This window comes from Loxodonta africana, chromosome 6, assembly GCF_030014295.1.
Source record: "Loxodonta africana isolate mLoxAfr1 chromosome 6, mLoxAfr1.hap2, whole genome shotgun sequence".
In the NCBI taxonomy this organism is placed as follows: domain Eukaryota; kingdom Metazoa; phylum Chordata; class Mammalia; order Proboscidea; family Elephantidae; genus Loxodonta; species Loxodonta africana.
The window spans coordinates 124,698,521-124,722,827 of record NC_087347.1 but is presented as its reverse complement, the minus strand read 5'-3'; the positions used below and the strand labels follow the sequence as shown (position 1 = coordinate 124,722,827).

At 44.3% G+C, this 24,307-nt stretch overlaps 1 protein-coding gene across 1 annotated transcript in view; it reads left to right on the top strand.

The window, feature by feature from the left end:
• The first annotated feature begins 19,407 nt into the window (after positions 1 to 19,407).
• The window catches only part of SCTR (secretin receptor), a 97,993-nt gene continuing 93,093 nt past the window's right edge, over positions 19,408 to 24,307 (top strand). The window contains exons 1-2 of the mRNA XM_064287454.1: positions 19,408 to 19,502; positions 23,335 to 23,446. Coding sequence (XP_064143524.1) covers positions 19,408 to 19,502; positions 23,335 to 23,446 — 207 coding nt within the window. The remainder of the gene's footprint in view (positions 19,503 to 23,334; positions 23,447 to 24,307) is intronic.

Sequence of the window (24,307 nt, the reverse complement as noted above, 5' to 3'; positions counted from 1 at the left end):
GCCGCCTTTCGGGTCCCACCCGGGATGGTGTGGAGGAAGACCAGCACATATTCGGCTGAGGGGCTTCGTCTCTCCCTCTCCCCGCTGCCCCTGCAACTATCATCTACCAGCTCTTCTCAGAGGACTTCCTCCCTCAAAAGTAAAGACAGCGTGCGCCAGGCTAAGGCCGCTGTGATAAATCCCCTTGCCCTGCACCCGACCCCACCCTCCAGGCTGCGCCTCCAAGTCCCTTCTGGATAGAAATTCTGGAGCTGTCCCTGGCAGTGCCTATTCTGTGCTAGGCGCTTTGCCTCCATTAATTCATTGAAACCTCATACTCACCTTTCGAGGCTGGTGTTATCATAACAACAGCAAAAAAACAGCTGAGGCTCAAAAGAAAAAAAAAAAAACACCCACTGCCGTGGAGTCGATTCGTAGTGACTCTATAGGACACAGTCGAATTGCCTCATAGAGTTTCCATGGAACACCTGGTGGATTCGAACTGCCGACTTCTTGGTTAGCAGCTGTAGCCCTTAACCACTACACTACCAGGATTTCCCAACTGAGGCTCAGAGAGGCCAAATATCTTGTCCCCATGTCCGGATTAAAACAAACAAACAAACCCATTGCGGTCCAGTCGACTCCGTAGCGACCCTGTAGGACAGAGTTGAACTGCTCCGTAGGGTTTCCAAGGCTGTAAATCATTAGGAAGCAGACTGCCACATCTTTCTCCGCGGAGGGGCTGGTAGGTGGGTTCCAACTGCTTCGATCTGCCGATATTTCGGTTAGCAGCCGAGCGCTTAACCACGGCGCCACCAGCGCTCCTTATGTCAGGATAAGAGGATTGGAACCGGCATCTGTCCGCTCCAAAGCCTTGACATTTTCACTTGCACCGGTGCGCAGATGGGAAAACCTCCTAAAACTCTGCCTGGAGCTTCCGGACCTGTGATGGGGACCGTTTGTAGCTCCCTCCCTCCTCTCCGCTGTGGGATTTGGCCTCCTAAAGTCTACGTATCAGGGGCTCCTGGAAGTAGTTGGTACCCACAAACCGGGTCCAGGGAGGAGGGCTGAAGAGAAAAGAGAAAGCAGCAGGGTGTGGGTGGCTTTTCTTTCCCACAGAAACTCCTAAGAACCCCGGGCCTTTCCCTCTGGGAGATTCCTGAATGAGAGACAGCTGGATTGGGGCTGCCAGGCTGGAAGGCTCCAGGGACATTCCAGAATTACCCCTCCCACCAGGATTCCAAACTGGCCCCTAAGGCCCCTGTCCCAAGAAATTCCCCTAGGAAAGTGCGTGGGGACCGAATTCTGAGTCTCCAAGCTCTGTCCAGGGTAAGTTCATGCATGTGCAGTGATACATTGCTTCCTATAGGCCCCTGCTGCTTGATTCTATCAAAAAATCTCTGCTCCCCAGCTGGATATCTGTGCTGACTCTCAGGAGGTGCCCATCTTTCTGGTAGCACCATGACAGTCCAGCAGCAGTGGTTTGGAAGAATGGAATTTGGGGATTGCCCCCAGCTCCCCGGTAACCTTGGAGCCTCCTCTCAGTGGCAGTACTGGGGGAACGCCTCCTGGGACAATTTAAAGCCAAATACAGCCTGTTGTTACCTGCCATCCAGCCGGCCGCCAGCTCGTGGCAACCCCATGCAGGATATCAGACCCTTCTGATCCAGAGAGTTTTCATGGGCTGATCTTCCAGAAATAGATTGCCAGGCCTAGTCCACAGTCTAGAAAGCTCTGCTGAAATCTGTTCTGCATCAGAGCAATACCCAAGCCTTCACTAACAGACAGGTGGTGGCTGCACCTGAGTTGCATTGGCTGGGAATCGAACCTGAGTCTTCCACATGGAAGGCAAGAATTCTACCACTGAACTCCACTGCCCCCAAATACAGCCTAGAGGCATTCCAAAAACCAAACCCACTGCGGTGGATTCTGTCTCATAGTGACCCTACAGGACAGAGTAGAAAGGCCCCACAGGGTTTCCAAGGAGCAGCTGGTGGATTTGAACCGCCAATCTTATGGTTAGCAGCCAAATGCTTAACCACTGCACTACCAGGGTCCCATGCCTAGTGGCATTATTCATGTTATTCAGTGCCCACTGGTGGAAGAGGCAATAGTGCCCTCCTTTTGACCTTCCCAGCCGGGAGACCAGCAAGGTAGTGGTAGAGCTGGGCACAGAACCCAGACCTCTTGATTCCCAACCACTTGGGGTTCTGTCTATTACATATTCATGTAATCATTGAACACTCATGTACTGTCTTGTGTTACCACGAGGTGGTTTCCTGTGTTTCAATCTTGGTCCTCTGGTTACTTATGGGCTTATCCAGACCAGAGGTCGTGCTCACACTTCTTGCCAGAGAACGCCTCTGATAAGTAGAAATAGAATTGACCTACTTTGCTTGGAACACGTCCCAGCCTCTGAACCCTCCTTTCCTTCTGTTTGTTTGACTCTGGGTGGTCAGACACTTGATTAAGAAATTTAAGGATATTCATATAATTTTTTTTATTATTCCTTTGCTCCCCCTTCTCCTCAAGGAGATCGGGGGCACCCCCTGATGGTGAGTCATTAAGGCCAAACTGCTTACTACTACCCCGCCCCGCACACTTTTCCATCCAGGAAGGTGTTAGAAGGGGCCCTTGCAAATGGAAACCAGAAAGTCATAATGGCTGATGGGGGCAGTTTTCTGAGGCCTCCCATGGGAAGCATTGACCATGTCTCCCCCTGCCCCACCCCCATCTCATGAGGACTTTTAACTGGAATGATATTGTAATTCTTTATCAATACATCCGTCCTTCCCCCATCCTGCCCTGACTCTTCTGACACACACTCTGAGCTTGGTGGGGCACTGAGACTCGTCTTGTTCATCCCTTCGTTCCTAGAGCCTGTCACAGTGTACAAGGGGGCTCGATGGGTGTGTCTTGACTGATTGATAAATGAATGAATTAACAAAATGATGATGTCCGTAGAAGGGGGTCTTAAATAAGCTGTGGCAGGTTCATATGGCAACAGGTAATGACGAAGGTAATCTTGAAAGAACTTGTTGCTTTGCTAAGTTGTATATACATAAGTGACAAAAAGCAAACCTGTTATTGTCCAGTTAATCCCGACTCATAATGACCCTATAGGACAGAGTAGAACTGCCATGTGGGATTTCCAAGGAGTGGCTGATGAATTAGAACTGCTGACCGTCTGGCTAGCAGCTGAACTCTTAACCACTGTGCCTCCAGGGCTCCCATAAATGACAAACAATGGGAATAACAAACAATGGAAAAATAGTCATTCAAGGTAGGACTTTTTAATCCATGGCATCTGGCAAACTGCCAACTGATATCCTTAGTGAGTTAAATGTGTGGGGCTGCTTTTTCCTTAAAGCAGGGTTTGTTAACTTGGACACTATGGACACTTTGGGCTGGATGATTCTTTGTTGTGGGGGGCTGCCCTGTGTTTTGTAGGGTGTTTAGCAACATCCCTGATCTCCACCCGTTCGATGCCAGTCACACCCGCCCCCCCCCCCGCCATTGTGAATAGAAAATGTCTTCAGACAGTGCCAAATATCCTCTGGGGGGTCGGAGGAGGGCAAAATAACCTCATTTGCAAACTACTGCCTGAAAGTTTATCGTGTTTCAGGACAGCTGCATTAACAGGGCAAACAATAGGTGTTCACTGCATATTGGAATTGGAGCAGCGGAGTTGGTAAAAGGAAATCTGGGCTAGACAAAGGAAGCAGACGTAACTGATGAAAACCCATTTCCAAGCCAGACAAAAAGACTTCTGCCTGCACTGGGTTCTGAGCCCTTCTCCAGCCTCCGTTTCCACCTTTCCCTCTCCTCACCGCATCCCTTCCCAGCTGACAGCTCAGAGACATAAGACCACCAAGCATGTAGAGGTCTCTGGTACATGGTGGTTCCTCTTTCCTTGGAGCATCTGGACCCAGGGGCTGACAAGCATGGTGGCGGTAGGCGAGCAGAATTTCAGGAAAGCCTATGTCTTAGGCTGGGTTCTCTAAAGAAGGAAAACCAGCAAAGCATATATATAGAGAGACTTATATCAAGGATATGACTCACGCTGCTGTAGAGGCTAGAACGTCCCAAGTCCGTGGGTCAGGCTGGAAGCTTTTCCTGATTCACATAGCTGAAGGTGCTGGTGAACCCGAGATCGGCAGGTGAGAGAGCAGGGCTCTTGCTCACAGGCTACAATGATCTACAAATCCCAAGATGGGCAGGCAAGACTGCAGGTAAGCTGTTAGCTCAAGTCCCAAGAACCAGAGGTCAGACAAACAGGAGCCAGCTACAGGATCCAGAGTGAGCAAAAAGCCCACTAGCCTTGCCAGAGTGTCTACTTATATTCAATGCAGGCCACGTGCCCAAGGAAACTCCCTTTCAACTGAGTGGCTACTCACAGCAGATCCCATCATGGAGGTGATCACATTATATCATATCTCGTCATGGAAGTGATCACATCATACGACTGCCAAACCACTGAGAATCATGGTTCAGCCAAGTTGACACACGACCCTAACCATCACAGCTTGCAAGGGTCACCTGGGGATAGGCTATTGCTTATTTTTCACAGGAGGGTCGCTGGTATTTTGTGTACCTTAAAAATCATTTTCTGATTTTTTGAAGATGTTTTCTTGGATTTCTTTTTAAAGTTTGACCACCCCTGAAATTAATGTGTGAGTAATAGTAATGATGATGATCACTTACAGGTCAACTTATTGAGCACTTACTTCATGCCAGGCACTCTGTTAAGTCCTTCCCTGAACTATCTGATTTAATTTTTACCTCACCAATTATCATCCCCATTGTGCAGATGAGAAAACTGAGGTTCAGAGAGAGGTGGAGCCATTTGTCCAAGGCAACTCACTTGGACATGGAGGTGGGGGTGAGAGCTCAAGCTCGGGTGTTCTTAACTAGCGCATGCTCTACCCCAATAGAGAAATCTGCCTGGTTTTCTGGTGTCCCAAGGGCTGTCATTAGATTCTTTCCCAAACCTCCCTTTATGAAAGACAGAACAATAGTGAATTACATAGAACTTTTCATTGAAGGGGTCAGGGATGAAACAAATGGGAGGAGGGACCACTTAATACACTACTTAGGGGAGTCCTTTTCCAGGCTTTGGCATCACCTTTTGGAGTTCCGAAAGAACTCACCTCCCTTCACCCTCCTTACCCCCTTGCTCCTACTCTGGGTAGAAGGGCCCTGAGTTTCCTCCATGCCAAAGGAAGGCATAGCCTCTCTTCCTCACACACCTTATTGAAAAGCCAGATTTAACATCTGGGATTAGGGCTCCATCACCAGAGTGACCACCGCAGTGGCCCTCATTTGGGTCCCTCTTTCTCTGCCCTTAGCAAGCTGAGGTGTCTCACTGCTGATCTTCAGTCAGGCTCAGGCACAACCTGCAGTCCAAAGTAAAACCCACAACACTCAGATCCTGTCTGCTTGCTTACATTCCAAACAGAAGGCTGCCCAGCTCAAGGAAATAAGAGTATCCTGGGGCCCACGTAGCCTCAACATTCTTCGTCCCACAGGTTCGAAGGCCCATTTGAAGAGAGGTCCTCCCTGGATGATCATGTCCTGTGGTCCCAGACTTATCCCCGAAGAGCCGGCCAATTCCAGAGTTTTCCAGAGTCCTTTCCAGAATCTTCACGTGTCCCGATTGGTTCCTTCACCGTCTCTCAGAGGCTGCTCCAGATCTCCACCTGTCTTTTCAAATTCCTGGCCTCACTCACCACTTCCCCCGCCCTCATTTTCAACAGATGGGTTTGCCTCCAATCTCCTGAGAGTTAGGACTAACATAGGTGAACTTCCTCTGACTAACCTTTTTTTTTAAATAATATTTTATTGTGTTTTTGGTGAAGCTTTACACAACAGTTTAGGCTTCCATTCAACAATTTCTACATAAATTCTTCAGTGACATTGGTTACATTCTTCACAATGCATGAACATTCTCATTATTTCTCTTCTGGCTGTTCACTTCCTATTAATCTAGTTTCTCTGCCTCCTTACATTCTCACCTTTGTTTTAAAGTAGTTGTTGAGTGTTTGATCTCATATGGGTGCTTTTTTAAAGGACCACAGTACTTACTGGTGATATGCATTATTTTGTGAGCCAATCTGTTTTTAGCTACAAGGTGATCTCAGGGGTTAGTTTCAGTTCAAGGTTTAAAGAGCATCTGGGGGCAATAGCCTCAGGGGAGTCCTTCAGTCACAACCAGTTCAGTAAGTCTGCTTTTTTTTTTCTTTAGGAATTTGGGGTTCTGTTCCACATTTTTCCCTCATTCTATCAGGGTCCATCTATTGTGGCCTTGATTAGAATAGTCAGTAGTGGTAGCTGGGCACCATCTAGTTGTTCTGGGCTCAGGGTAGATGAGGCTATGGTTAGTATAGACTACTTGCCCTACAGACTGGTTTCTTCTTTGAGTCTTTGGGTTCATAGCTTTATGAGCTATATTATGCAAAATGACTGAGATGTCCCATGAGACTGTGGTCCTAATCTTTCAAACCCAGAAAGCCAATCCCGTGAGGTGTTTGGTTATGTCTAAGAAGTATTCCTAACTATGTCTCCTTTGTGCTTTATTACATTTATGAATATACGTGCAGTCACATACATGCATATACATATGCATACACCTACGTATACACACATATATATATACCCATATATATATATACCCATATATATATATATATATATATTCCCCACCTATCTGTCAGTTTCTTGTACTGTTGTGGCTTGCATGTTGCTGTGATACTGGAAGCTTTGCCACCAGTATTTCGAATACCAGCAGGGTCACCCTTGATCGACAAGTTTCAGCTGAGCTTCCAGACTAAGACAGACTAGGTAGAAGGACCTGACGATCTACTTCTGAAAAAATTGGCTAGTGAAAACCTTATGAATAGCAGCAGAACATTGTCTGATATAGGGCCAGAAGATGAACCCCTCAGATTGGAAGGCACTCAAAATACGGCTCAGGGAGAGCTGTCTTCTCAAATTAGGGTCAACCTTAATGACGTGGATGGATCAAACTTTCAGGACCTTCATTTGCTTATGTGGTACAACTCAAAATGAGAAGAAACTGCTGCAGACATCCATTAATTGGAAAGTGAAATGTACGAAGTATGAATCTAGGAAAATTGGAAGTCATCAAAAATGAAATGGAACAAAGCTTGATATCCTAGACATTAGTGAGCTGAAATGGACTGATATTGGCCATTTTGAATCAGGTAATCAAATGGTCTACTATGGTGGGAATGACCAATTGAAGAGGAATGGTGTTGCGTTCATTGTCAAAACGAACATTTCAAGGTCTATCCTAAAGTACAACCCTGTCAGTGACAGCATAATATCCACACACCTACAAAGAAGACCAGATAATAAAAGTATTATTCAAGTTTATGCAGCAAACACTAAGGCCATAGATGAAGAAATTGTAGATTTTTACCAACTTCTGCCATCTGAAATTGATCGAACATGCAATCAAAATACATTGATAATTACTTGCATTTGGAATGCAGAAGTTGGAAACAAAAAAGAAGGATCGGTATTTGGAAAATATGGCCCTGGTGATAGAAACGACACCAGAGATTGCATGATAGAATTTTGCAAGACAAACAACTTCTTCGTTATAAATACCTTTTTTCAACAACATAAACAGCAACTATACAGACGGACCTCAACAGATGGAGAACACAGGAATCAAATCGACTACATCTATGGAAAGAGACGTTGGAAAAGGTCAATACCATCAGTCAAAACAAGGCCAGGGGCAGACTGGGGAACAGACCATCAGTCGCTCATATGCAAGTTCAAGTTGAAGTTGAAGAAAATTAGAACAAGTCCACAGAGCCAAAGTATGACCTCAAATATAACCCACCTGAACTTAGAGACCATTTCAAGAATAGATTTGACACATTAAACACTAGTGACTGAAGACCAGGTGAGTTGTGGAATGACATCAAGGACATCATCATACATGAAGAAAGCAAGAGGTTATTAAAAAGACAGGAAAAAAAAAGAAAAGGCCAAAATGGATGTCAGAAGAGACTCTGAAACTTGCTCTTGAACATCAAATAGCTAAAGCAAAGGGAAGAAATGATGAAGTAAAAATGCTAAACAGAAGATTTCAAAGAGCAGCTCTAGAAGACAAAGTAAAGTGTTATAATGAAATGTTCAGAGACCTGGAGATAGAAAACTAAAAGGAAAAAACACACTCGGCATTTCTCAGGTTGAAAGACCAGAAGACAAAATTTAAGACTTGGGTTGCAATATCAAAGGATTCCATGGGTAAAATATTAAATGACTCAAGAAGTAAGAAAAGAAGACTGGAAGGAATACACAGAGTCACTGTACCAAAAAGAATTGGTCAACATTCAACCATTTCAGGAGGTAGCATATGATCAAGAACTGATGGCACCGACAAAGGAGGTCCAAGCTGCACTGAAAGCATTGGCAAAACAAAAAAAAAAGGCTCCAGGAATTGACAGAATACCAGTTGGGATGTTTCAACAAATGGATGCAGGGCTGGAAGTACTCACTCATCTATGCCAAGAAATTTGGAAGACCGCTACCTGGCCAACCGACTGGAAGAGATCCAGATTTGTACCCATTCCAAAGAAAGGAGATCCAAAAGAATGTAGAAATTATTATCCCACTCAAGTAAAATTTGGCTGAAGATCATTCAAAAGTGGTTACAACAGTACATTGACAGGGCACTGCCAGAAATTCAAGCCAGATTCAGAAGAGGACGTGGAATGAGGGATATCATTGTTGATGTGAAATGGATCCTGGTTGAAAGCAGAGAATACCAGAAAGATGTTTACCTGTGTTTTATTGACTACGCCAAGTCATTCAACTGTGTGGGTCATAACAAATTATGGATAACATGGCGAAGAATGGGAATGCCAGAACACTCAACTGTGCTCATGAGGAACCTGTACTTACACCAAGAGGCAGTCATTTGAACAGAACAAGGGATACTGTGTGGTTTCAAGTCAGGAAATGTGTGCATCAGAGTTGTATCCTTTCACAGTACTTATTCAATCTGTATGCTGAGCAAATAATCCAAGAAGCTGGATTATATGAAGAAGAATGTGGCATTGGATTGAAGGAAGACTCATTAACAACCTGCATTATGCAGACGACACAACCTTGCTTGCTGAAAGTGAAGAGGACTTAAAGCACTTACTAATGAAGATCAAAGACCACAGCCTTCAGTCTGGATTGCACCTCAACATAAAGAAAACAAAAATCCTCACAACTGGAACAATAAGCAACTCATGATATATGGAGAAAAGATTGAAGTTGTCAAGGACTTCATTTTGCTTGGATTCACAATCAATGGCCATGGAAGCTGCAGTTGAGAAATCAAATGACGCGTTGCATTGAGCAAATCTGCTGCAACAGATCTCTTTAAAGTGTTAAAAAGCAAAGATGTCACTTTAAGGACTAAGCGGTAGCTGACTCAAGCCAGGTGTTTTCAATCGCCTCATCACGTGAAAGCTGGACAATGAATAATGAAGACCGAAGAACTGATGGAGAATATTGAGTATACCGTGGACTGCCAGAAGAATTAACAAATCTGTCTTGGAAGAAGTACAGCCAGAATGCTCCTTAGAAAGGAGGATGGGAGACTTCATCTTACACACTTTGGACATGTTATCAGGAGGGACCAGTCCCTGGAGAAGTGCATCATGCTCGGTAAAGTAGAGGGTCAGCAAAAAAGAGGAAGACTCTGAACGAGATGGGTTGGCACAGTGGTGCAAGAAAGGGCTCAAACGTAGCAATGATTATGAAGATGGCACACGACCAAGCAGTGTTTTGTTCTGTTGTACGTAGGGTTACTATGAGTCAAAATCAGTTCAACAGCACCTAACAACAACAACATACGCATATATGCCTACATACATCCATATATACCTGCGCGTATATTTTTTGGTTGCTTTTTCAAAATTTTATATGCCACAGTTGTTATCAACAGGTCCTTTTTTATAATGTACATTTTAGTGACATCTTTTACCTTTGTCAAGTTGTGTTCATTTCACCCTCATTTGGTGTTACCTTTCCCATCAGCAGAAATAGCTAGTATCTGCTATCTAGATAGTGAATCCCTCTCTCCTTCTCCATGTCCTCATCCTTGGTAACCACTAATAAACATTGGTTTCTGTATATTTACCTGTTCATGTCATTTCATAAAAGTGAAAACATACAATATTTGTTTTTTTTGTGATTGACTTATTTCACACAACATAATGTCCTCTAGGCTCATCCATGTCCCAAGATGTTTTGCGAACTTGTATTTTTTTTAATCACTGAGTCAAATTCCATTGTGTGTATGTACCACATTTTACTTATCCATTCATTCATTGATGGGCACTGTGATAGTTAGGTGGCCCAACTTGGCTGGGCCATGATTCTCAGCGGTTGGCACAGAGGATGTCGTTTGGCAGCTCTGTAATGATGTTGTCATCACCATAACAAGATTTTATATAATGTAATCACCTCCATGATGAGATCAGTGATGGTTTCCCGGGGGATGTGGCCTGCATCCAATATGGGTGGGCTTTCGGGCAAAGCTTGCTGGCTTCTGCTTGCTCTGAATCCTGTGACAGGCTTCTGTTCATCTGACTTCATAGTCTTGGGACTTGAGCTGTCAGTTTGCCTGCTGATCTTGGGATTCATTGGCCTCTGCAGCCTGTGAGACAGAGGCCTGCTTTCTGACCTTCTGATCTTTGGTTTGCTGGCCCTTGCAGCTGTGTGAGCCAGGAGAAACCTTCAGTCTGACACAAGGACTTTCCATCCTGTATAATCATGTGGTCCATTTCATTGATATAAATCTCTCTCTATATATATTTATGCACCTCACTGGTGTTGCTCCTCTAAAGAACCCAGTCTAAGACATTTGGAACCAAAAGTGGTTCTAGAGAAACAAAATTGTAAGGGTAAATATTCTAAATTGGTTCTCAAGTCTGGTTACTCTTAAAGTTGTTGAGGACCCTCTTTCCAATAGTAAAGAAGGCTTTGCTAATCCGTGACATGAGGTTGCAATAGAAGTAAGAAAATATCACCAAAAATAGATCAAGTATTGGTGAGAGGCGAGGCCCTGGGTAATCACATGTTTGATACCTTTCTACTATTTTGTCAAAGTGAGAAGTATAAGGAAGATCGTTGGTCAGTCCTACTTTCTCCAGACAAAGTAGTGAAAGAGATGAGCTCAGTTTCAGAGTCACAGCTCAAGCACTGCATAAATGACGTCAAAGTTTCCACTTGTGCCTTGAAAGAAAGTCTTATTTCTTGTAGTAACAGAGCTGATGTTGCCAAAACCCAAACCCAGAATCTTACCGTAAGAGTGGCTGGATTACAATGCCAATTGAATTCCCAACCTCGGATCATGTTTGAAGTTAAAGTGAGGACATTGATTGGGAAGAAATGGGATCTTGAAATTTGAGATGGGGACATATGGGCAGATAATTGAAAGCTGGGGACACTGAGCCCCTAAATTCCGTCAAATCACTCCTGCTGACAGAACCAGCCCTCTCACTCCCATCTGAAGAGATTACTCCATCTTTTTCTGCTAAGCTACCCTTCTCAGTAAAACCATTAGCCCCTTCATCCCATCTGATGAGATTAATCCATCTCTGTCTGAAGAACCTTTGTCTGAGTCATCCTCTGGGGAGGCATCTGGGTCATTGCCTGGGGCATCTCCTGAGACAGATGCCTTGCATGAATGTTCTCAGAACACATCTCCACCACCCATATTTGCTTCTAGTCCTAGGTTGTTGTTGTTAGGTGCTATCGAGTCGGTTCCAACTCATTGCGACCCTATGTGCCACAGAACGAATCACTGCCCCGTCCTGCACCACGCAATCATTGTTATGCTTGAGCTCATTTTTGCAGTCACTGTGTCAATCCATCTTGTTGAGGGTCTTCCTCTTTTCCACTGACCCTGTACTTTATCAAGCGTGATGTCCTTCTCCAGGGATTGATCCCTCCTTACAACATGTCCAAAGCGTGTAAGACAGTCTTGCCATCCTTGCTTCTGAGGAGCATTCTGGTTGTACTTCGTCCAAGACAGATTTGTTTGTTCCTTTGGCAGTCCATGGTATATTCAATATTCTTCAACAACACCACAATTCAAAGGTGTCAATTCTTCTTCAGTCTTCCTTATTCATTGTCCAGCTTTCACATGTATAAGATGCAATTGAAAATACCATGGCTTGGGTCAGGCACACCTTAGTGTTCAAGGTGACATCTTTGCTTTTCAACACTTTAAAGAGGTCCTTTGCAGCAGATTTGCCCAATGCAATGCATCATCTGATTTCTTGACTGCTGCTTCTATGGATGTTGATTGTGGATCCAAGTAAAATGAAATCCTTGGCAACTTCAATCTTTTCTCCGTTTATCATGATGCTGCTTATTGTTCCAGTTGTGAGGATTTTTGCTTTCTTTATGTTGAGGTGTAATCCATACTGAAGGCTGTGGTCTTTGATCTTCATCAGCAAGTGCTTCAAGTCCTCTTCACTTTCAGCAAGCAAGGTTGTGTCGTCTGCATAATGCAGGTTGTTAATGAGTCTTCCTCTAATCCTGATGCCCTGTTCTTCATATAGTCCAGCCTCTCAGATTGTTTGCTCAGCATACTGATTGAATAGGTATGGTGAAAGGGTACAACCCTCATGCCACCATTCCTGACTTTAAACCATGCAGTATCCCCTTGTTCTAGTCCTATAACTAGGCTTAAGTCCCAATGAGGCCCAAAAGGTAAAACACAAAGTGTGACTCAGGAGAAGTTATGCTATACTCCAAAAGAATTACTTGAGTTTTCTAATATGTACAAACAGAAACCTGAGGAATGTGCACGGGAATGACTATTAAGAGTGTGGATAATGGCACAAGGAACATAAAGTTGGATCACTCTGAGTTTATTGATGTGGGCCCACTAAGCACAGATACTTCATTCAATGTTTCAGCTTGAGAGGTTAGGAAAGGATTTAATAGTTTATTTGGTTGTTTTGCTGAAGCGTGGATTATGCAGTAGCCCACACTTGATTTAAGTTGCAGCTCCAGACCTGCCTTGGTATACTGTAGAAGAAGGAATCCAAAGGCTTAGGGAAATTGGCATGTTAGAGTGGATTTTTTAGATTAGATCCACAGACCCACACATGGAGTGCTCAGAGGACACACCTTTTACCACAATGGTGAGGAAAAAATTTGTGAAGGGAGCCCTAGAATCCTTGAAGACTGCTGTGATTGCTATTTTATGTAAGTCAGATGTGACAGTGGGAACTGCTGTAACTGGATTGACACCCAACTGCAATATACTATAGGGTTGCTATGAGTTGGAATTGACTTGACAGCGATGGGTTTGGTTTTGTAGCTAGAGTGCACCCAGACCCCTGTTTTTGGAGCCCTGACGACACAATTGTTAAGAGCTCACCTGCTAACCAAAAGGTTGGCAGCTCAAATCTATCAGCTGCTCCTTGAAAACCCTGTAGGGCAGTTCTACTCTGTCCTATAGGGTTGCTATAAGTTGGAACCAACTCAAAAGCAATGGGTGCTTTTTTTTTTTTTTTAGACTACAATGGGGCTGATTGGTCCCCATGGTGGTAGGGGCCAAGTGACGCCACTCAATCAACAAAGATGAGGTGGTGGTTGTTACTGTAATGCACAGCGGAGTCAAAGCAGTAACCAGAATAGTCTGACTCATATGGACTTGTGGCGTTGGCTACTTTGTCATGGTGTCCCTAGGAGTGAAATAGGTCAGAAATCTACTAAATATTTATGTGACTTCTAGGTCAGGTGAACACCCATCTAACTCAAATCGCCAGAATAAAGAGTCTTGGCCTCTCAATCAAATCCCAGATTTGAGCCAGTTTACCAACCTACAACCCCTTGCATAAAGGGTAGGCTGTGTCCCCTTGAAGAAGGACCCCACTACACTGTCACAAATTTATACTGTTAATCTTTCTCCCAGCCTTCCCCCAAAGGGATCCACAGCCTTTCATGAGAGTGACTGTTCATCAGGTAAAAGGAAATAATCAGACTTTTGGGGGATTACTGGATACTGGCTCTGAACTGACACTAATTCCAAGAGACCCAAAATGTCACTGTGGCCCACCAGTCAGAGTAGGGGCATATGGAGGTCAGGTTATGTGTTAATTCTCTAATGCTGCTCTAACAGAAATACCACAAGTCGATGGCTTTGACAAACAGAAATTTATTCTCTCACAGTCTAGGGGGTTAGAAGTCCAAATTCAGGGCGCCAGCTCCCAGGAAGGCTTTCTCTCTCTGTTGGCTCTGGAAGAGTGTCCTTGTCATCAAATTTCCCCTATTCTAGGAGCTTCTTGGCACACCAACCATGGTTCCAAAGGATGCGCTCTCCTCCTGGCACTACTTTCTTGGCAGTATGAGGTCCCTCCCTCTCTGCTTGTTTCTCTCTCCTTTTATCTCTTGTGAAATAAAAGGTGATACATGCCACAGCCCAGGGAGACTCCCCTTACATTGGATCATGAATGTGACCTGAGTAATACTCTGCAGCATAACCTAATCTTGCTTTCTTATCCGCAATCAGAGATTACAATTTACAACACATAGGAAACATGTATCAAATCACAAAATAGAGGACAACCACACAATATTGGGAATCATGGGCTAGCCAAGTTAACACATACTTGGGGGACACAATTCAATTCACGACCCGTTATTAATGGAGTTAACTCAGGTTCAAAATACAGTGGGTCCAGCGGGCCCCTGAGCTCATCCTGTAGTGATTTTCCAATTTCCAGAATGCATAATTAGGATAGATAGACTCAGCAACTGTCAGAACCCCCAAATTGGATCCTTGACAAGTGGAGTAAGTGGTATTGTGGCAGGAAAAGCCAAGTGGAAGCCATTAGAACTGCCCCTACCTAGGAAAATAGTAAACGAAAAGCAATACTGCATTCCTGGAGGGATTGCAGATATTAGTGCCACCATCGAGGACTTGCAGGATGCAAGGGTGGTGATTCCCACCAGGTCCCAATTCAGCTCGCCTGTTTGGCCTATGCAAAAAAGAGATGGATCTTGGCGAATGACAGTGGGTTATTGAATATTTAACCAGGTGGTGACTCAAATTGCAGCTGCTGTTCCCGATGTGGTTTCATTGCTTGAGCAAATTAATACACCTCCTGATACCTGGTATGCATGTATTGACCTGGCTAATGCCTTTTTCTCCATAACCATTTTGAAGAACCACTAGAAGCAGTTTGCCTTCAGCTGGCAAGGCTAGCAATACACTTTCACTGTCCCACCTCAAGGTATATCAACCCTGCAGCCCTATGCCATCGTGAGCTGGGTGTTGTCTGACTCACAAAGTCATAAAGTCAGACATGCTTGGCAGCACATCATCATTAAATGGAAGTGGTATATACAAGATCGGGCCTGAGCAGGACCTGAAGGCTCGAGTAAGTGCATTGAAGAAGTGACCCGATGCTCATGGTCTCCATTCCTGTCACATTATCTGCCCTCTTCCAGTCTGCACCTACGGTCTCATGGGGAGTTCCTTATGATCAACAGACTGAGTAAAACAAAACTCGTACCTGGTTTACAGATGGCTCTGCACGATATATAGGCACCCTCAAAAGTGAACAGCGGCAGCCTTACAACCCTTTTCTGGGATCTCCCTGAAGGACAGTGGTGAAGGGAAATCCTCTCAATGGGAAGAACTTTGAGCAATGCACCTGGTTGTTCCCTTTTCTTCGAAGGAGAAATGGCCAGCTGTGCAATTGTATACTGATTCTTGAGCTGTGGCCAATAGTTTGGCTGATTAGAGACTTGGAAGGAATATAATTAGAAATTTGGTGACAAGGAGGTATGGGGAACAGGTATGTGGATAGGCCTCTCTGAATGAGCCAGAGAAGTGACGATATTTATGTCTCATGTGAATGCTTACCAAAGGGTAACTTTGGCAGTTGAGGATCTTAACAATCAAGTGGCTAAGATGACTTCTATGGAAGCCAGTCATCCTCTTTCCCTAGCCATTCCCATCATTGCCCAATGGGCTCATGAACAAAATGGCCATGGTGGCAGGGATAGAGGTTATTCAGGGGCTCAGCAACATGGACTTCCACTTACCAAGGTTGAATTGGCTACAGCTACTCCTGAGCACCCAATCTGCTTACAGAGACCAACACTGAGTCCCTGATACGGCACTGTTTCTCAAGGTGATCAGCCAGCAACCTGGTGGCAGGTTGATTACGTTTGATCACTTCCATCGTGGAAAGGGCAGCCTTTTGTTCTTACTGGAATAGACATTTACTCTGGATATGGATTTGCCTTCCCTGCATGCAATGCTTCTACAAAAACTACCATCCGTGAACTTACAGAATGCCTTATCCACTGTCATGATATCTCTCACAACATCACCTTGGATCAAGGGACTCATTTCACAGCAAATGAAGTTTGGCAATGGGCCCATGCTCATGGAATTCACAGGTCTTACCATGTTCCCCATCATTCTGAAGGAGCTGGCTTGAAAAAACAATGGAATGGCCTTCTAAAGACACAATTATGGCACCAGCTAGGTGGCAATACCGTGCAAGGTTGGGGTAATGTTCTCCAGTAGGCTGTACATGCTCTAAACCAGTGTCAAATATATGGTGCTTTTTCTCCCATAGCCAGCATTCATGGATCCAGGAATCAAGGGGTGGGAATGGGAGTGGCACCATTCACTATTACCCCTAGTGACCCTAGGCTGTGTGGTTACAGAGGTCTTAGTTTTAAAGGGAGGAATATTCCCACCAGGAGACACACACTGATTCTATTGAACTGGAAGTTAAGAATGCCAGCTAGCCACTTTGGACACCTCATGCCTCCAAATCAACAGGCAAAGAAAGGAGTTACTGTATTGGCTGGTATGATTGATCCTGATTACCAAGAAGAAATCAGATTGATATTACATAATGGAGGTGAAGAAGAGTATGCCTGGAATGCAGGAAATCCCTTGGGATGTCTCTTAATACTACTATCCCCTGTGGTTAACATTAGTGGAAAACTACAGCAACTAAATTCCAACATGACTACTAACGGCCCAGGCCTTTCAGAAATGAAGGTATGGATCACCCCACCAGGCAAAGAACCACAACCATGTGAGGTGCTTGCTGAGGATAAAGGAAATACAGAATGGAGGGGGGGTGGAAGAAGGTAGTTGTAAATACCAGTTAGAACCAGGTGTTCAGTTGCAGAAACAAGGACTGTAATTGTTATGAATATTTCTGCTTTGTATGTGTGCATCAAATATTTTTGTTTTCTTCACTTATAAAATATAAAATGTAAATAAGGCTGGTGTGTTTTCATTTGTACTCATGTTAGTTGTATCATGTTAGGTGCAAGTATGACTTTATAATTGTCTTCATTTAGAGTTGTATATGGGTGCCAAGTTGACAAGGGTTGGACTGTGATGGTTAAGTTGTGTGTCAGCTTGGCTGGGACATGATTCTCAGTGGATAGGCAGTTTTTATGTAGTTTGGTGGCTATGTAATGATGTAATAATTACTTCCATAATGAGATCTGTTATAATGTGATCACCTCTACGATGAGATCTGTTATGAGGAGTCAGTCAGTTAAAAGGGAGTTTCACTGGGGATGTGGCCTGCATCCAATATTGGTGGTATCATGGATTGAATTGTGTCCCACCAAAAATATGTGTCAACTTGGTTAGGCCATGATTCCCAGTATTGTGTGGTTGTCGTCCATTTTGTGATTGTAATTTTCTGTTAAGAGGATTAGGATGGGATTATAACACCACCCTTACTCAGGTCACCTCCCTGATCCAATGTAAAGGGAGTTTCCCTGAGGCGTGGCCTATACCACCCTTTATCTCTCAAGAGATAAAAAGAAAGGGAAGCAAGCAGAGAGTAGGAGACCTCATACCACCAAGAAAGCAACGCCAGGAGGAGAGCGCATCCTTTGGATCCAGAGTCCCTGCACCTGAGAAGCTCCTTGACCATGGGAAGATTGAGGACAAGGACCTTCCTCCAGAGCCGACGGAGAGAGAAAGCCTTCCCTTGGAGCTGACACCTTTAATTTGGACTTTTGGCTTACTTTACTGTGAGAAAATAGATTTCTCTTTGTTAAAACCGTCCACTTGTGGTATTTCTGTAATAGTAGCACTAAAGGACTAAGACAGGTGGACCTTCTGGCAAAGCTCTCTGGTTTTTGCTTGCTCCTGTTCATCTGACTTGCTATTCTTGGGTCTTGAGCTACCAGCTTGCCTGCCAGTCTTGGAATCCATTGACCTCCTTAGCCTGTGAGACAGAGGCCTGCTTTCTGACCTGCCAGTCTTGGATTTGCCAGCCCCTGCAGCTAAGTGAGCCAGGAGAAGCCTCCAGCCTGACCCATGAACTTGGGACTTTCCTGCCTCTACAACTACATGAGCCATTCCCTTGCTATAAATCTCTGTATATGTTTACGTACTTCACTGGTGTTGCTTCTCTAGTGAACCCAGTCTAAGCTTGACACTTAGATGGCTTTTCCATCTTTTTGCTATTGTGAATAGTGCTGCTATGAGCATAGGTGTGCATATGTCTGTTCATGTCACTTCTATTAGATCCCTAGGGTATACACCAAGGGGTGGAATTGCTGGATCATATGGCTGATCTACCTCTAGTTTTCTGAGGAACCGCCAGGCTGTTTTTCACCATGGCTGTATTACTTTGCATTCCCACCAACAGTTGAAGAGGGTTCCAATTTCTCCACATCCCCTCCAACACTTGTTATTTTCTGGGATTTTTTTTTTTTTTTTGGTTTGTTTATTTTTTAATCTTAGGCATCCTAAACCAAACCAAACCCTTTGCTGTCAAATAAATTCTGACTCATAGCGACCCTATAGGACAGAGTAGAACTGCCCCATAGGGTTTCCAAGGAGCGGCTGGTGGATTCAAACTGCTGACCTCTTGGTTAGCAGCCAAGCTCTTAATCACTGCACCACAGGGCTCCCTAGCCATCTTAGAGGGAGTGAAATGGCATCTCAGTGTGGTTTTGATTTGCATTTCTCTGATGGCTAATGACATTGAACACCTTTTGAAATATCTGTTGGCCATTTGAATGTCCTCTTTTTCTGCTCACAACTGCAGACTTGATAATGTTATTTCTGCTGAAAATTCTTTGGGTCCATCATGATCTGACCCCTGCTTCCTCTGCAACCCTATCTCCTCACCTCCCCCACTGTTCCTCCCCATAACTGCTTGACTTTCCATCCTATGCTGGCTCCTCTGCTTGGAAGGCCCTTGCTCTGTCACCACCACTTCGTCTGGACAGTTATTCCCACTCCAAGCATCCCCTTCTGTGGCAAGATGTTCTTCCCTTCCCATCCAGCCTGACTGCCCTCCTCAGTGCCACACCCACATCCAGTGCTTTCACCATCATAGCACTTATCGCTATGCCCTCCGGCAAGTGGCCATGCTGAACCCCCTGGAGACCGTGACCTTCGAGGGCAGGAACCTTATACTATTCCTCTTCACATCCCCAGTGACGAGCAGATTGTTGGGTGTATGGTAAAGTAAAATAAACTCATTGCCATGGAGTTGATGGCGCCCCATAAACATTTGCCGAAATTTTGTGTTTTGATCTGGTTATATGATAATAAGTTCCCTCTTCTCATTTCTCACTGAATTTTTTTTTCCCCTTGAAACTGTTTCTTTCCAACCTCAAGTTGGGTGGACAAGTACTTAAATAAGTGTGATAAGTAAATTGATGCAGAATCTTTCCACCATCTTCAAAATTTAATACATTTTTATTATATCTCCTTCCAGATTTTAACTTTTCAGATTTGAGCCCCAAACCAAACTCTAAAATAACTAAAGAACTCTCTTGACCTTTTTCTTATTTTAGAGTCTGCTTTGTTAGTCTCTGTCTTTGAGAATGGATTTTTTCTGTTGCTTTCTAAAGGATAAAATATGACTACCTCGGAGCTTCCAAGTTTACATGCTTTAGAAATGAGAGAGATTGAATTTCCTCCCAATTCTAATACCGTGTATCCAAGAGAAAAAAAAAAAGATTAGGATAGATTTTCTCCCTCAGTCCGAGCCAGTCCCAAGATGGGACCATACAGTATAAATCAACCTACCTAAGAATGAAGGTATCTTTCCCATCAGAGAATCGTTGGCTCAAAGGCTGAAGACACACTACAAAATGTAACATCCACCATCTGAGAAAATTTCTTAAAGAAAAGAAAGGTGAAAGTTTGTCACACAATCATCAAGCAACAGATGTAAACTTAGGACCTTCAGTGGACCCAACCTTAGCTAGGTAAAAAAAATAAAAATAGGCATTGAGACACAAAAGCATTTAGAACCTTGAAATACAGCTATGATATATTTCTGAGCAGATAAAGGCCTATGAATTTTCTGAGAAACCAGAAAAAAGAAATTTAATTCAAAATCCCAGAAAAAGATAAAATTTGTGTGAAAGATTTTGTTGTGTAAATATTTAAAAACCCAATTTTTTACATGATTTTAGCAATATTTTAAGAGTTCCATATACAAAGATGGCATAGAGTCAAACTTGGAAAATAAAGAGGAAAGTGTATGTGTTGTTGCTGTTGTTAGCCTCTGTCCAGCTGGTTCCAACTCACAGCGACCCCACGTAGAACAGAACAAAACACTGCCCAGTCCTGCATCATCCTCGCAATCATTGTTATGTTTGAGCCTACCGTTGCAGCCGCCGTGTCAATCCATCCTGTTGAGAGACTTCTTTTTTGCTGACCCTTTACTTTACCAAGCATGATGTCTTTCTCCAGGGGCTGGTCCTGCCTGATAACATGCCCAAAGTACGTGAGATGAACTCTTGCCATTCTTGCTTCTAAGGAGCATTCTGGCTGTACTTCTCCTAAGACAGATTCATTCGTTCTTCTTGCAGTCCATGTTATATTCAATATTCTTTGCCAACATGATAATTTAAAGGCGTCAATTCTTCTTCAGTCTTCCGTATTCGTTGTCCAGGTTTTGTATACATAGTTGAAAACACCATGGCTTGGGGCAGGGGCACCTTAGTCCTCAAACTGACATCTTTGCTTTTTAACACTTTAAAGGGGTCTTTTGCAGCAGATGCGTCCAATGCAATGCATCACTTGATTTCTTGACTGCTGCTTCCACGGGTGTTGATTGTGGATCTAAGTAAAATTAAATCCTTGACAATTTCAGTATTTTCTCTCTTTATCATGATGTTCCTTATTGGTCCAGCTGTAAGGATTTCTATTTTCTTAATGTTGAGGTGCAAACTATACCGAAGGCTTTAGTCTTTGATTTCCATCAGTAAGTGCTTCAAGTCCTCTTCATTTTCAGCAAGCAAGCTTGTGTCATCTGTATATTGCAGGTTGTTAATAAGTCTTCCTCCAATCCTAATGCCCTGTTCTTCTTCGTATAGTCCAGCTTCTCAGATTATTTGCTCAGCATACAGATTGAATAAGAATAGTGAAAGGGTACAACTGTCATGCACACTTTTCCTGACTTTAAACCACGCAGTATTCCCCTTGTTCTGTTTGAATGACTGCCTCTTGGTCTATGTACAGGTTCCTCATGAGCACAATTAAGGGCTCTGGAATTCCCATTCTCCACAATATTATCCATAATTTGTTATGATCTACACAGTGGAATGCCTTTGCATAGTCAATAAAACACAGGTAAACATCTTTTTAGTATTCTCCGCTTTCAGCCAAGATCCAAGTAACAGTAATTTCTTAATACCATTAAGTAGAGAATCTATTTTTTTAATGTACTTATTCCATCCAATTAAAACTGGGAGATTGACCACATATGTTTATGTACTCTGCCCTCCGGAAACCCTCTTAAAGGGACAATAAAGGAATAAAAGGGTATAAACCCACAAACTCAAAGAGAGCAAGACAAAATGCAACAATGAGGAAGATATTTCAAGAAATCTTTGGAAAATGGAAAGTGAATAAAGAAGTGGTATCTATCAGTGTGGAAAAGTAACTTAAATGCCTACAGTGGGGGCAACTGATAAAAAACTCTTCAGTGGGCCTGCAGCACCCTGGAAAGACCCAGACACAGAGGAGAAAATTCCTATGGATCTGACATACGAGATCTCTGCTGGTCTGAATATTTCGCAGTGAAGGTAACCAGTCAACAAACCTACTCAGATCCACAGAGATTCCAGTGGCTGTTTCTAGTGCTTCAGCTTCAATACGGCGTTTAAGGAAGGATTCCAAGATGAAAGCAAGCAAACAGGGAAAAGGAACTTAGAGGAAAGAGGGACCACACAGAGAAGAGAAAAAACTTAAAGCACACAAGCACAGTTAATATCCTCAGATAAAAATAGTTTAAAACAAAAAGAAGATGCTATGAAAAAGAAATTAGGGAATAAGAAAGACTACTTGGAAATTAAGTATATGATTACAAAAAATTTACTAGAAATCTTGAATGATAATGTCAAGGAAATTTCCTGGAAAGAAGAATGCAAAGACAAAATCATAGAAAAACATTCTTCTATGATTTTTTTAAAAAAATTAGAGGATAGATACAGATTGCCAATATTTAATATTAATTAATTCCAGAAAGACAGAATAGAGAAACTGAAAGGGAGGAAATTATAAAATAAATAATACAACATAAAAAACAAACTCCCAGAAATAAAGAACACAGATCTTCAGATTTAAAGGCTCACTGAGTTTCCAAATGACTAAAAAAAAAGAACCATGTGAACGGAGGCAGGGCCAAGATGGCGGACTAGGTGGACGCTACCGCGGATCCCTCTTGCAACAAAGACTCGGAAAAACAAGTGAATCGATCACATACATAACAATCTACGAACCCTGAACAACAAACACAGATTTAGAGATGGAGAACGAACAAATACGGAGAGGCAGCTATTGCTCTCAGAGCCTGGAGCCAGCGTACCAGTCAGGTGACCTTCGGCGCCCGATTTGGGGCAAAGCCCAGGGGGCAGACGGCACAAACAAGGGGCCTAGCCCTGGCCCCCAAACTCATTCCGGGAGGGGGCCCAGCCGGTTCGCGCGGGCGGCGTGGCGGCACAGCCGGTGGGAAAAGTCCCCGGGAGGCAGTGACTGGTCTTGGAGCGGAGAGAGCAGCGTCCCAGCCAGGGAGCCGTCCCGCCGGGATTTAGGAGGGGAGTGGGCGCGGGGAGCTGCTCCACCCCCCTGAGCTAACTCCGGGAGGGGGCCCAGCCGGTTCGCGCAGGCAGCGTGGCGACGCAGCTGGTGGGAGAAGTCCCTGGGAGGCAGTGACTGGTCTTGGAGCAGGGAGAGCAGCGTCCCAGCTGGGGAGCCATCCTGCCGGGATTTTGACGGGGCGGAAGCGCGGGGAGCAGCTCCACCCCCCTGAACTGACCCCGGTGGCGGGGGGGCAGGCGATTCGCGCAGGCGGCGTGGCGACGCAGCCGGTGGGAGAAGGCCCCGGGAGACAGTGACGGGTCTTGGAGCGGGGAGAGTGGCGTCCCAGCCAGGAAGCGCGGTCGCAGTGTAGGCGCGGGGAGCTGCTCCGCTCACCTGAGCTGACCCCGGGGGAGAGCCCAGCCGGTTTGTGGGGGCTGCGCAGCAATGCGGTAGGCGGGACGGGGAGTCCCCAGGAGGCAGGGACTGATTTTGGAGTCAGGAGTGCACCGCCCCAGGCTGGCAGCTGAGGATCTGACCGTGACTCCAGTGGGCCAGACCCCCCGGGGCAATCTCCACACAGACAGCACACATAGGCCACGCGCCCAGCGGCAATCTCATATAATAGTCATTCCAAGCAAGACAAGCAACTCTGGCTATATTCTGAGGTGCTACTCTCCTATCTCTCTGATCCCTCCCCCACCCTCCCCAGGTGGCTTCATTAACATCCGAATAGCCTGAGCCAGAGGGAGAACTCTGATAGGGATCTGACTGAATTTTTTTTTAGCTGATTTTCTGGAAAAACTAGTTTCCCAGTGATGGCTCGGAGACAGCAGTCCATATCAAACCACATAAAGAAGCAGACCATGACAGCTTCTCCAACCCCCCAAACAAAAGAATCAAAATCTTTCCCAAATGAAGATACAATCCTGGAATTATCAGATGCAGAATATAAAAAACTAATTTACAGAATGCTTCAAGACATCACAAACAAAATAAGGCAAACTGCAGAAAAAGCCAAGGAACACACCGATAAAACTGTTGAAGAACTCAAAAAGATTATTCAAGAACATAGTGGAAAAATTAATAAGTTCCAAGAATCCATAGAGAGACAGCATGTAGAAATCCAAAAGATTAACAATAAAATTACAGAATTAGACAACGCAATAGGAAGTCAGAAGAGCAGACTCGAGCAATTAGAATGCAGACTGGGACATCTGGAGGACCAGG